Raw genomic sequence first — 13162 nt, 5'->3', positions numbered from 1 at the left:
CACTGCACTGGCTCATTAACAGGTTTCACACTCACTCTGTGCGCCAAGTTCATTTTAAATGGTTCAATTAACAAGTTCATATAAGCACAGTTGCTTCACTTCCACTCTGGCTCCGTTCCACACAGAACCATAGTCTGTAGAAAGAAATGGACGACATGGATTTTTTCCATGACACTGTAATGTCACTATGTGTCTTTCTAGGCAGGCTTCCCCTTCAAGCAGCTGAGAGAGCAGTGCCAAATAATGGCTGTAGTTTACTGGACAACAGCATTGCCAAGAAACACTGTGACTGGCTGCTCAAAATGACACTGCATGTCATGTTATGGCAGGCGCACACATACAGATTAACTCCCATCCTCAGGCCCAACTCTTTGGATTGAATCTCTTACAGAGTGGTTGTCAAGATCAGTTTGGATGGGGAGGGAACAAGAATTTCAGCCACTCGTGTCTATTGTCCCCAGCATCCATTTGGGGTGCAGGTTAATAAGTTTAATAGCTTTGTGTTTAGCCAACTGACGACTTGTTGAGCCAGATCGCTCATCCTCCTTCCCCCTGACCACTAAGAAGCTAATCTCTCCCTCTGGGACCATTACCTTCTTTGTTTCTGTCGGAACGCAGCTTAGCGCGGCAGGGGCTCCGTGCCGGGTTAGCTGATGTCATCTCACCATATGCTCTGAAGCAGATCTGGGCTCCCTCTGGAGATGTTAAGAGATTATTCCTTCAGTTTATGTGATAATTAGACTGTTGGGGCGGATGGGACAGTCTCTTGTGCATTCTGCGCAGGGGGCAACCCGAACAACCCACCTTTAGCGTCCTGTATGATTGATGGTTGAAGAGTCCAATTTGAGTCGTTTAGAGAAACAGTTTTTGTTACATGTACAGTTCAAATTGAAAAAGAACAGCAATCAGTGACCCTGACCATTCCTTCATCACCTTCTATACGGGGTACCCAGCATGCACCTGGACAGGCTGCAGTATGTGCAGAGCTCAGCTGCCATTGTTGTCAGCCGAATCAAGCCCTGGCAGCACACCACCACTTCAAGCACCAATTGGAGGACGTTTGGACTTATATTTTGTATTGTTGAACCAGTCAGAGTAAGGACCCGTGCTGTGTTGACTCCACAAATAATGACACTATTACAACACGTATGATGAAAAAAGCCCAAAACCCAACAGCAGCATTCAGGTGTCAGGCCGATCAACTCCCTCAAACAGGCTGTGCTGTCTTTGCCGTTACCTACATTCTTGGGTAACAAGGGGACGAGTCCTGCGTCATCTGACTGGTTACATGAAAAGAAGCAACGGGGACCACATCATCACCTTTCTGAAATCCAGAGATTTTCCACAAGAAGTACTAGTACTTGGACTAGCCAAGCAAAATAAAGAGAGACCGCTCTGTGAAAACATGCTGGATGCAGCGCTTTTCCTCTAGGCCGGCCCATGGGGACACATTCACACTCCTGGTCTGGAACAAAAGACTGCTCATAAAAAAAGCTGGTATGCTTGTCACACTGAAAAAAGAAATACATTTGTTTTTGTGAAATGTATCCTGTGCCTTAGATGTGCTTGGCTGATTAGATCCCTATAGAGCTGTCACACTACGTGACTGTAATGGATGCCTTCAAGACACTAACACCACTCACAAAGCACAATCGATAGCAAGTTGTATATTTCTTTGTATCTCTCTAGTACTGTTATGAATTGATCAATGTATTTGACTTTGCATTTATCCTTTTACTCACTGTACAGAGCTGTTGCTGCCTCTTTACAAGTTCTCTGCACACATATACCCTCAACAATCCAATTCCTGTCTAATACATCCTACCACTGAGAACACTGAGAATCTGTCAGCTTTGCAACGCTTGCGTAAGAGTGACATGACGAACAGTTTCACAATTGTACGGACAGGAAATGGAAAAGGTTCAAAATGGACTGGTACAGACCTGAGTACGACCAGTCGATGTCTTCTGGGAGTTTCTTCAGGCCTCGGACCAGCGGTTCCACTGCCACGACTTCAGGAGAAAGAGAGAGAGAGACACACAATTATTATGAGAGATGTTCTGTATTTTCAAAACCAACTGACCAATGCAACCATGACCCGACCGGCTGCTGGGTGGCATTGACATATACATGACAAGCTTCAGGGGATACGTCTCATATCTAGTCATTTTTTATTCGCACTATTCCTCTCTGACTGAAAGAGGATAAATATATCCATAATGCTCAGCCTCTGTAACAACAGCTACATTTACAACAGACCAAAGATTAATGTTGTGTTCATTGGGTCATAAGCCCAATGAGCTGCTGTTGAGCATTGTTAATGTTAATAAAGGTCTAAATGATTTATGATGTTTCTGAGATGTAGTGGAACTAGAACACTAGCCTGCGGTCTTGCTAACACACACACACACACACACACACACACACACACACACACACACACACACACACACACACACACACACACACACACACACATACACACACACCTTTCTCTCCTGTCGTAGTCATTTTCACTCAGGGACAGTGGAGGATACATTGATGTATGAAGTCACAGGTGGAGAAATGGGAGTGTGAATTGGTGTGAGTGCTATTTGCCTCAAGGCTGAACAAGCTGAACATTCGCTGAAAGCTCAGTGTTTCTCTCCTCTTGCTCCTTGACACACACACACACACACACACACACACACACACACACACACACACACACACACACACAAACACACACAAACACACTCTTCCTCAGTAACTACTTAAGTCTATCTCCCCATTTTCACCTCCTTTATCCATGTATATCTTTATATCTTCCTGCTAATCTTGTCAGCAACAGCCAATGGTGCATGTAATGGTCAATAAATAAACTGATTACAGAGAATTTATGTTGTCTATATAATAGGCCACACAGTTGGCCTGGCACGAACGCTGTGCCAACCTTATGAATCATTCGATCTGTAGCAGAGTGAGTTAATGGCATCTGAATAATGTAAGCAGCATTATCAAGTGTTATGCCCGACTGAGAAAGACATGCATTCAAAACCCAACATTTACACGAGTGCTGATTGAAATAAAAATTGTGCTTGAGAGCTAAAATCATCCTCATTATTTTAATTTTGAGTTTTCAGAGTCAAATGCAGTGAAATAGTAGTTAGACTGTAGCACTTTTCAGTTTTTTTTTTACCACTTAAAATGCTTTACAACACAAGTCACTCATGACTCATGACAATCATACAAATCACCTGGCCGATCACACATCCTTCACCCCCACAGCAGTACTAACGTTGTTACTGCTTAAAAAGCAGAGCCAAGTATCGACGAGTGTGCACATTTACGATATCACGTTTTCAAATTGCATGAGTTTTAACTACATAAAACTGCTATTTTCATTTTTCCCGAAATCACTTCTTCTTTGATGCTTCAGAACAGAAGTCGTGCTCTACTGCCACTGGCAAGTTTTGTTTCTAGGACAGCGAAGAAGATGGCCAGAACCAGCTAGCTAAATTCACGGAAGCCAAAATGTCAGATTATAAGCTAGAGTGCAATTTGGCAACATTTTCACACTGGAAAGTCCCACAAGTATAATGCCATATGCAAGACTTCAAAGCCAATTCCAACGTTTTTTCAAATTCAAAATAGGCAGAGACATACAGCAGTGATAGCAAGCCTCACTTCCATACAGGGTTAGAGTTAGAAATATGTTTATTATGTTATTAAACGGTATGTGAACTGAGGGAGCAAGGGATCGAACCACCGACCTTCTGTTTAGAAAAAGCTCCACCTCCTGAGCCTCAGCTGCGCTAATGTGTGCATGTGTACTACAATGATCCTGTAAAGCACTTAACACACAAACAGATGGCAAATCTGATGTTTTTCATGGAATCAGGAAACAATGTAATGAGGCCTGTTGCTGAGCCAGCCATCCTCCCATTATACTAACATATTTTATTGTTGTGTGATGAGTGTGTAGTGAGGAAGAAAAAAATATATACAAATATGGATAGAAGTGGATGAAGGGAATAAAAACAACAACACATCCCTTCATTTTTGATCTTTTGCAGCACACAGAGGTATCAAAAACCTGTCCTGTAAGAAGATGAAAGCCCTGTGTCGAGTCAGATTTAGGTCACGACCAGCTATCATCATATGCACAACATTTAGTCTGTCCATGCAGCACAGATGAACTCCGCATATAAAACAGGGGCAGCAAGATAAAGCCGGATAATAATAAAGAAAACACTGAGCAAATGACTGCACATATGCAACAGCTTACATTTTTAACAAACCGTGTGCTGCTGAGCCACTGAAGACATGCGATGCAGTGCACCCCCCCCCCCCCCCGTGTCATCTGTAAAATCTTCTGCATCAATGAATATTCAACAAACCTTGATACTGTGGCAGCCACAAGGGGATTTTAATGTTGAATCTCACTCATTTTGGCTCCTTTTCCCTTTCCATACGAGACTGATGCTACCAGTAATAAATATTTTATTTTTTTAGGGTTTTTGGAGGTTGCTTGAACCTCATGAGGAGCTAAAAACAAACTACTCATTGGTCTCTATGTCCATACTGCTACAATTTCATTCGGAAATTATATTTTTAAACTAAAAGGATCTCCGTTCACACAATCGTACGAATTTAACTTCTAGCTGTGATTATCCACGTCGAGTTTTACACTGGTAGCTGAGACTTGTGCTGTTTGCTTTCTTCCGAAAAGGGGGTTATGTGACAGAAGCCACATGAATCAGCGAAGGCAACATCGTGAGCATGAAGAACCGATCGCCAAGTAGATGAGTGCCTACGCCTGACTAAAATAAAGGCCTGGAGTTTTCAAACTAAATGGGGACAGCAAGGTTTCCAAACACTCTGTTTTAGCGGCTATAAAACTCAGGAGTAGTTTGGATGCCAGGTGTATCAGTAGAAGAGTTTCAAACAAAACGTACATAAATATTCATTAAAAAAATCTGGGTCACTCGATTCTTAGTCCTAAAAAGATTAATCCAAAGCATGGTTAATAGCATGGAAGTTCAATCTCAATAAAAAAAATTAAAATGATGAATGGGAATGTGGATCTATTGGATAAGTCTCCAGAGAAATGATATATTAAATCTCGGACACATAATCACTCTGACATATATATGACCAATAACAAAATATAAACTGAAGACAGATGGACCGAAATGTCTTTGTGATATAAGTGGAACGTGTTTCAGAAAAGACAGACTTAAAAAAAAGATGAATGAAAGGTAGATATCAGAGTGTACTGTGAAGCTTGAGCATCATTCACACTGCTCTCTATATAACTCCAGTGTATCTGATGATTACATTCATGTCGGCACAAAGCAGCAGAGACTGATGAGAGAAATGAATGAGAGCGGGGAAAAGGGAGAAGGAGCCAAGAATGGAGTTGACTGTGGGATTGTGGCGTCAATAATGGCTTCATTAACATCACACTGTGAGGGATTTTAATCTAATTTGCCCTTGGTTACTGAGTGCGACACACACACACACACACACACACATACACACACACACACATACACACACACACTAAAACACTAAAACACTCAAACACTCAAACACACTATAGGAATCATTGGCTTCTATGTGTGAATTTATTTTTTATTAGAAAAGGAAACCGTGAGTTTAAAAGTACTTCTATGTATGAGAACTAAATAACAAGATAATGGATATAAAAGGATAATTCAGTGGTTTTGAATTCATTATAAAGGTTGATATATGCTGTTTTTACGATCATAGGAGATGTCCCTGAATTATATGACATATTACATGTGTATTGAGAACTCATTTGGGTTCAAGTAGGCATGTCAGGTACATTTTTACAGTCAGGTAGCTTGTGTATAAAGGAAACAGGCGCAGGTGAACCCAATAAGAGCGATGCAAAAGGCTGGAAGGCAGACAAAGACGGGAAGTGATTTACACGAGGAAAGAAAAGCTTCAAAGTGAAACAGGATATAAAGACCTAAAAGTACCAACAAAGATATAAATCCCAAAACAACAAGGACCAAGTCAATAAACATAATGAGTCCGACCCATTTGTGTTTATGAATTGAGGTAATGTATGTTCCACATAGTTCAGCTGTGGGGACCTCACGGTAAGAGCTCAGAGACACACACAGTAGCTGTCTGCATATAAAAGAGGAACGAGGTGATGAGCCAGAACTGCACGGGCCGACAGCCAGCAGCAAAAGAGACACCGGTGCTCAGCTCTTAGAGCACAGCGAACTTCATTGCTGCAGACTGACCATGCATGAAGCTCACAGCTGAATCACTGTGTTATTCCACCCATCTGCACTCAATCCGCTTTACCGGATCTCCCAGGAGGCTTCGGAGGCCTGACACTCAAGGTTTAGGTGACTGCCGCTGCAGCGACGAGACGCTTCTATGGAAGGAGTTCTACTCATCCAGGGAACGGTCAACGTTCATCCGGGTTTGCATTCCAGCAATGTCCTGCTTCCGCCTCGCTCGCTCACACTCCTGCTGCATCTCTAAAGAAGCAGGCACAGACCTAAACACGATGGAGTCGAGTACTGGTTTCCAGTTGGGAATCTGTAATAACAATATGCTTCAGTCTCAGAGTAAAGTGCAAAGTGAAATGTGAAATGAGTATGTGTGTCTGCCAGACACCTGATGCCCTCATTCTAAAGTGTCAGTCACTGAGCATAATTCTCTACAAGAGCTCCACTTATAAACAATGTGGTGAAACACACAGAGGCCCAGTGATCGGTGAAGAGCAACACTTCTCACCATCAGTCAGGTGGATGTTAAAAGACGTATCATGGCAAAAGTTATTTTAGTAATTAAAGAATAAATAATTAATAAAAAATTCAATCCACAATGCTGGCGATAACATTATTGTATAATACAATAACACTTTTAAACGAGAGACCAACTAATAACTGGAGAGCAAGGGATTTAAACCAAAGCTGAAAAAAAAAACATGAAAAAGGAGAGCACAAAGGGGTCAGGTACAAAACAGTTAGAAGAGCAATGGCCGTGGTTTGAATGTAAACTTTTTTTAAACTTTCTGTTATCTCTCCCTCGGTCAGGTAAACAACTCTCTCACGTCAGGTTTTGGTTTTTGAAGAAATAATGATTAGTTTGAGACTCGCACAAAAAAACGTGGACAAGTTCTGAAGAGCGAAGATGATAATTCTACAACCTTTCTACTCTCGCTCTCTCAAACAGTTTAATGTGTCTCCTCAGATCCACTTTCATCGATCCGTCACGCTCCCCCCTCATTCCAGGAGAGTTTTTTGATGGAGTGCTGAAATGTACTGTTATGACGGAGCCTCTTGCCCTTGGCCCTTGCACTTCTTCAGTTACTTGTATATATTTTTTTTACGTTTCCTAGAAGGCCTCTCAATGAACCCAGAGACAGGGCATGAACTTTCCATTAAATGAGGATGCCTCAGCGAAAAACTTCTGCTGATACAGTAATTGCTCTACTTTAGTTTGTGAACCCTCCCATCCCATTTATTGGATCACACGGTACCTAAAACTCTGCCTGTGCTGTAAACGCATTCAATTAAAGTCTAATAGAAACTAGTGTGGGTTTTTGAATTTCATGCAGCAACAGCCTGAGATGGTTTTCACTGCAGTCGGCTCTGTGTTATTAGTGTTGGGAGAAGTGAGACGGTCCCAGCTGAATACTGATGAATAGCAGTGTTGGACCACAGGACCCCTGAGGGTGATTGAGCCCGAAGCCCTCAGATCAGGGAATCATTCATCAGCCGCCTATACACAACAACAATCTGTTTTTTGTAACAAGAGATGTGATGAATGTTGTACTATTAAATGAAGCTCTGATTTCTTCAGGGACAGGAAGCTTCAACCCTCAAGAGGAAAATGGATCTGTGGATTTAGCTTTTCGTCTGAAGGTTCATACTAATAACTGCATTCTCTGGGAAGATGATGGCATTTGTCATTTCTTCATTTATCCTAAAATGACATGTTAACAGCCAGTGCTAAAGCAGGTGTAACGTTCCATCACCCATTAAAGAATAAGGATGCAAACATATGGTGGAAATATGTTGAGCCGGTGAGGTGGACGTTAAACCACGTATCAGAGCAAACATATTTTTCAATATTTGAATATTTGATCAAATGCATTGCTACTTATCTTAAGTACTTGACTGAAACAATTCAAACATTAGTGAGATTTTCATTCAACATTAAGATAATTTGCATCCACTGCTGTTATGCCAACATCATAATAGAGATTGGCCTGGGCCATTAAACAAGAGGAGAAATGAGATGACTTCATTAAATAAGGTGCCAATCAAACCCCTAATAAGAGGTAACCAGATGGAAAATGATATAGATATATGGAATTGGAGTTTGTCTCATGGTTAATATGAGGAGGGTTAAAGTCTCCATATCGTCCAAGCACTTTGAAAATGCACAGTAGAAAAACATTTAAACGTACAAAAGGCCACTGCGACCGCAAATACATGATTAACTGTAACTGACAGCAAGGCTCACGGTGACATGACATAACAAAAGCATATTGAATAAACTGATATTATATTCTTTGGTCTATCCCACTCAAACTGAAGTTAAAACATCCTTGTAAGAGACACACACAAATACACACACACATTTTATATTGATATTTATATATAAAACTAAGCTTGGTGATGAATCTCAGAATTTGGCTGCTCTCAACTACAATGCTACAGAATTCCTTGCATACAAGTAAAACTAACGACTGGTAAATATCTTCTGCTAAGTGAAAGGCCTCGCAGATGACAACTGCCATAATGTATCACACATGAACACGGGAAACGTGACACCTGTTGACCTCAGTGTCACACACACACACACACACACACACACACACATACACACAGATACACACGTACATACCGCCAGAGGCCATGCTATAACTTATATAGCATTCAGCTGCGTTGAGTGTCAGCTGGTTAAATTACAACGCTCGACTTCTCCCTCATTCACTGTGTCACCTTTTTCTGTTACCACGTTTTACTCTGTCAGCCGCTGTCTGGTTGACTGCGTGTCACATTAGAAACTACGCACAGGACCATTAACAGCACGGTTACACACACACAGACTGATGAGAGAGGAGCTGTAATATCCGAGTTGTGAGCATACACTGAAATATTGGTAGGAAAGCACACTCCATCATAATTTACTCATCTGGTTAAACTAAATCCCAATCCCTCATATAGAAAATATATGTATGTATAAACTTAAAAGCTCAATTGTATGCATGTTTATAGGATCTCAGACATTTTGGGATCCTTCATGGTCCGCCTGTGTCCTGACGCTAACGCTGCAGCATGAGAAAGACGTCCCCCGGTCATCTCATGTCCGCCTGACTGAACCGACCTCACGGTGAAGTCCAGCCGCGCAGTTTGTGAGTTAACGAGATTAGGCTCCATATTAAATGCAGGATATTGTTTCGGAGCATTAAACAAACCCAGCATTGTTCCAAAGGGACTGGACAGTATGAAAGCCGCAATATAAAACCTTATCAGACAAGCCAATCACTGGAATCTGTGTGCGTGTGTATGTGTGTGTGTGTGTAGGTGACCGTGAGAATTTGGGGCCCCGTGTTGGAGGTGATAATACAGCCGAACAGCTGCCGGGGTTAAAAAGCACACATGTGCACACACATGCATGCACACACACATGCACACACACATCCAGTGTCAGGTAACACCCCCTCTATGTCCAGCCTGGTGGGGTATCACAGACTTTCCTTGCAGACCTTTGGCTCCACAAACGTCCATTAAAACCAAACTGGTCTGATATTTAAAACTCGGCCGCGACCAAAAACACACACTGCTGACAACTGAACAGTGATTTCTGGGTAGGTTTCTGTCAGGTCGGAAAAGGACAAAGGGTTCAGAATGATTTAAGGTAATTGGAGGTGGACAGCTGGGGGACGGCCACAGTCGTCATGGGCTGAGCTCGTAGATCTGGTTTTTGTTTTTGGTATCACATGTACAGCATGGAGCCGGACACATTTCTGATCCTTTGCGTAAAGCTCCAGTGCGACAAATGTAAAATGACTCTGTAATGTGCTCTGTGCTCTCTAATCACACTGGCACAGTTTTCCTAACTCACATTAAACTGCAGACAGAAGAATCTGGCAGTATTTCAAATGAATAATACCCACAGTGACAGCTCAGGTCAGTACATGATCCATTCAAAAAGTATCTTTTTCATCCACTATTTCAACTGCAGTTTGTGTGTAAAGAAAACCTTATATTCAATTAATTTGAACCCAGGGAGATTCTATGGTGGCACAACATTGTCTATGTAACCTGACAACACATTTTTTATTGTTATTAGTTATATATTACATATAATGTTTAAATATGTATGACTACAATTTGTAACAGAATTAAAAACCATGTCATGATGCCTGTATGTGCTTTCAGTGCATTTCCCAGGCATCCGCATAAAGCTGAAACTTCCCATGATCCCATGCTGTGCCACTGCCCTTTGACGGATTTGAAAAAGAAAAAGAAAATCAATAGTGCAGCTCCTGTCTGTACTCCCAAGCAATTTTCCAAGTTTAATCCAAATTGGATTAAGACTGGCCGAGTAATGGCTCTGACAGACAGATACACAGCCAGACACCACTAATTATACACCAGCCTGCTACCTCCTATAACGGACGTAATGAAAAGAAGCTCTGATAATTAAATAGTCAGCCACTAAATGGAAGCCGAGATTCAGACTTCCTTAAACTGAGGCTATTCAGCTGTAAAACCTTTCTGAATAACTACTTATTTTGTTATTAATGCAGCCAATGGTTAATATGCAGCTACCCCATTTCCTTTCATTAGCAATGAATTTGTCACTTTATCACAATTAAATGACAAAATGAATGTTGCTTCAGGAGAATTAATTTGGATTATTATTGTTCATGTTTCCGCAATAAACATATATAGATAAGTATCCTTGGACTCACCCAGACCACAATGAAAGTGAGTATATTTACAAATGACTTCCAGTGGATTCCCGTTTTGCCTGATGACAGATGGTCACTTATTATCCAAGGCTTCATACGCACTGTAACTGCTCAAGCAAACAGCAAGAGCTCCCTTCATCACTTTTTCTCTGGCCTAAATTTGAATGTTTCTAATCCAGTTAAATGGTGTTTCCTCATCAGCACATTTCGCTTCTACAGACCCCCCCCCCTTTTTATTTTTCTGAGCTGCCCAATTACGCTCCAATCACCCCCAAGCTTGGGTTAAAGCCAAATGTAAAGGGAATGGATGAACGTGTTTCCTCCAAAGTTTACCCTGGAGCCGAGATATTTTCGATGAGCTGTGAGTGGTGAAGGCCCTGCAGGGCTGACCTCAAATCACTGCTTACAACTGGAAATCAAAACCAGGCAGGCAGCACATATCTTATCAAAAAACCTATGAATAAAAGACGTGCGCACACATCCACACACACAAACACACACACACACACACACAAAGACATGCAGTGATCCAGACCCTGGCAAACACGGACCATCTATCCAGGGGTGAAAGTATCGACGCACATGTATCCTTGTTACTGTAGGAAAGTGGTTTTATGTGTACATCATTACATAAGTAACCTAACTCTGAATTAAATTTAAATATTTTAAACTCCAATATTATATGGATTTATTTTTAGTTTGAGCTGAAAAGTTGGATTTAGAGCAGCTTGTGGAGGATGCTGAGTGATGTTCAGACCTTGGGTACAGACAGATTAAATGTACAAATGGCTGATTGTTGTAAGTCACTGTAGAGAGGAGAGCATCAATATCTACTGCATTGCCTAGCAGCAGAGTATTTTGTGTGTTTTATTCTAAGGTTATTTAAAAAAAAAAGAGATATTTTATTAATGCATTTTAATATTACCACAAAGTTTATGGACTCCCACCAGACGACCATAAAATATTAAAATACCAACGCATATAGACCTGCTATCCCAGTTTTTCATCCATGTGTTTTCTGTGCATCCAGGCGGCAAATTCTGCTTAATCCACTAAGCTTTTATGATTGCGCATGTCCACCTCAGTTGTGTGTGTGAGTGTGTGTGTGAGTCACTAATCTGCCTTAGTTAGAGCAGTCAGATGCACCATTTCCATCTGCTTGGTACAAATTGAGAAAACACTGCACAGTGTGTGTGTGTGTGTGTGTGTGTGTGTGTGTGTGTGTGTGTGTGTGTGTGTGTGTGTGTGTGTGTGTGTATGTGTGTGTGTGAATAGTAATCCCGTAGGAGTTCAGTGGAGCACAGCTGCAAACTAATACAGCAGCTTCTGGTGAAGATCTTTCAGATGTTCTGGTATCTGAAAGCTCTGATCAGTGGTTTAAGAGAAGAGCTGAGCCTGAAGTCCGCTCCTGTATAAATCAATGGAAACGGAACACTTAGAAGAAACAATGAGGAAGAAAAATAAGGACATCCGGCTTTCCAAAGGGATGAAAGATATTATTTGGTTTTTGTTTAAAATTTAAAGTTCGGATACCACCCGAGAAGAATGACCTCATTTAGTTTAATTCATCTGATAAGAGTTTAGAAGTATAACTTACTTCTAAACTCAGCAAATTAGAAATCAGCTGCTTATCAACAAGTGTCGAGGCTGTGGATGATCTACTAAAGAATCCAGTCAACATGTTTTCCATCAGCATTCAGACTCAATCAGCTACATCTCCATGACGACAGTTCACAGCGTCATGACAACAGAGGGGCCCCCCCGATGGCGTGTGGAACACCCTGACTTCCTGTCGGCTGGCTGCTCCGACTCTCTCTATCGCCATGGATACCAAACCATCCCCTCGCCTCTCTTTCCTTCAGAGGGGGGGTCACGCCCCCAATTCCTCACTTGTCTGGCAGGCAGCAGACATGCGCTAGCAAACACAAACACACTGGGATAATAACACAAAGACACGTATTTGGACACATATGCAGCCTTAGACCTGCAAACATAACCCCTACGCTAGAAAAAAACGTGCACACGTTTATTGGACTTTAGAGTGGCCAGTTGTCTTAGTGTCTCGTCTGTTTCTCTGCTTTAAGTGTCCACTTCCTAGTTCCTACACAGGCTACCTGATTCAAAAAAAGTTCTTACACGTATTATGTCATATGATTCAGGGACATGCTTTTCATCGTAATTAAAAAAAGCATTAATCATCCT

The 13162-nt window shown here is 41.6% G+C and overlaps 1 protein-coding gene across 1 annotated transcript in view; it reads right to left on the bottom strand.

Annotated features, from left to right (window-relative positions):
* Window positions 1-13162, bottom strand: part of ptprz1b (protein tyrosine phosphatase receptor type Z1b) — a 71325-nt gene that overhangs the window by 47535 nt on the left and 10628 nt on the right. Inside the window, exon 2 of the mRNA XM_062382658.1 lies at window positions 1944-2012. Within this exon, the coding sequence (XP_062238642.1) occupies window positions 1944-2012 (69 nt within the window). The remainder of the gene's footprint in view (window positions 1-1943; window positions 2013-13162) is intronic.

This window comes from Platichthys flesus, chromosome 23 (genome assembly GCF_949316205.1).
Source record: "Platichthys flesus chromosome 23, fPlaFle2.1, whole genome shotgun sequence".
Classification (NCBI taxonomy): domain Eukaryota; kingdom Metazoa; phylum Chordata; class Actinopteri; order Pleuronectiformes; family Pleuronectidae; genus Platichthys; species Platichthys flesus.
This window is presented reverse-complemented; position numbering and strand designations above follow the sequence as displayed.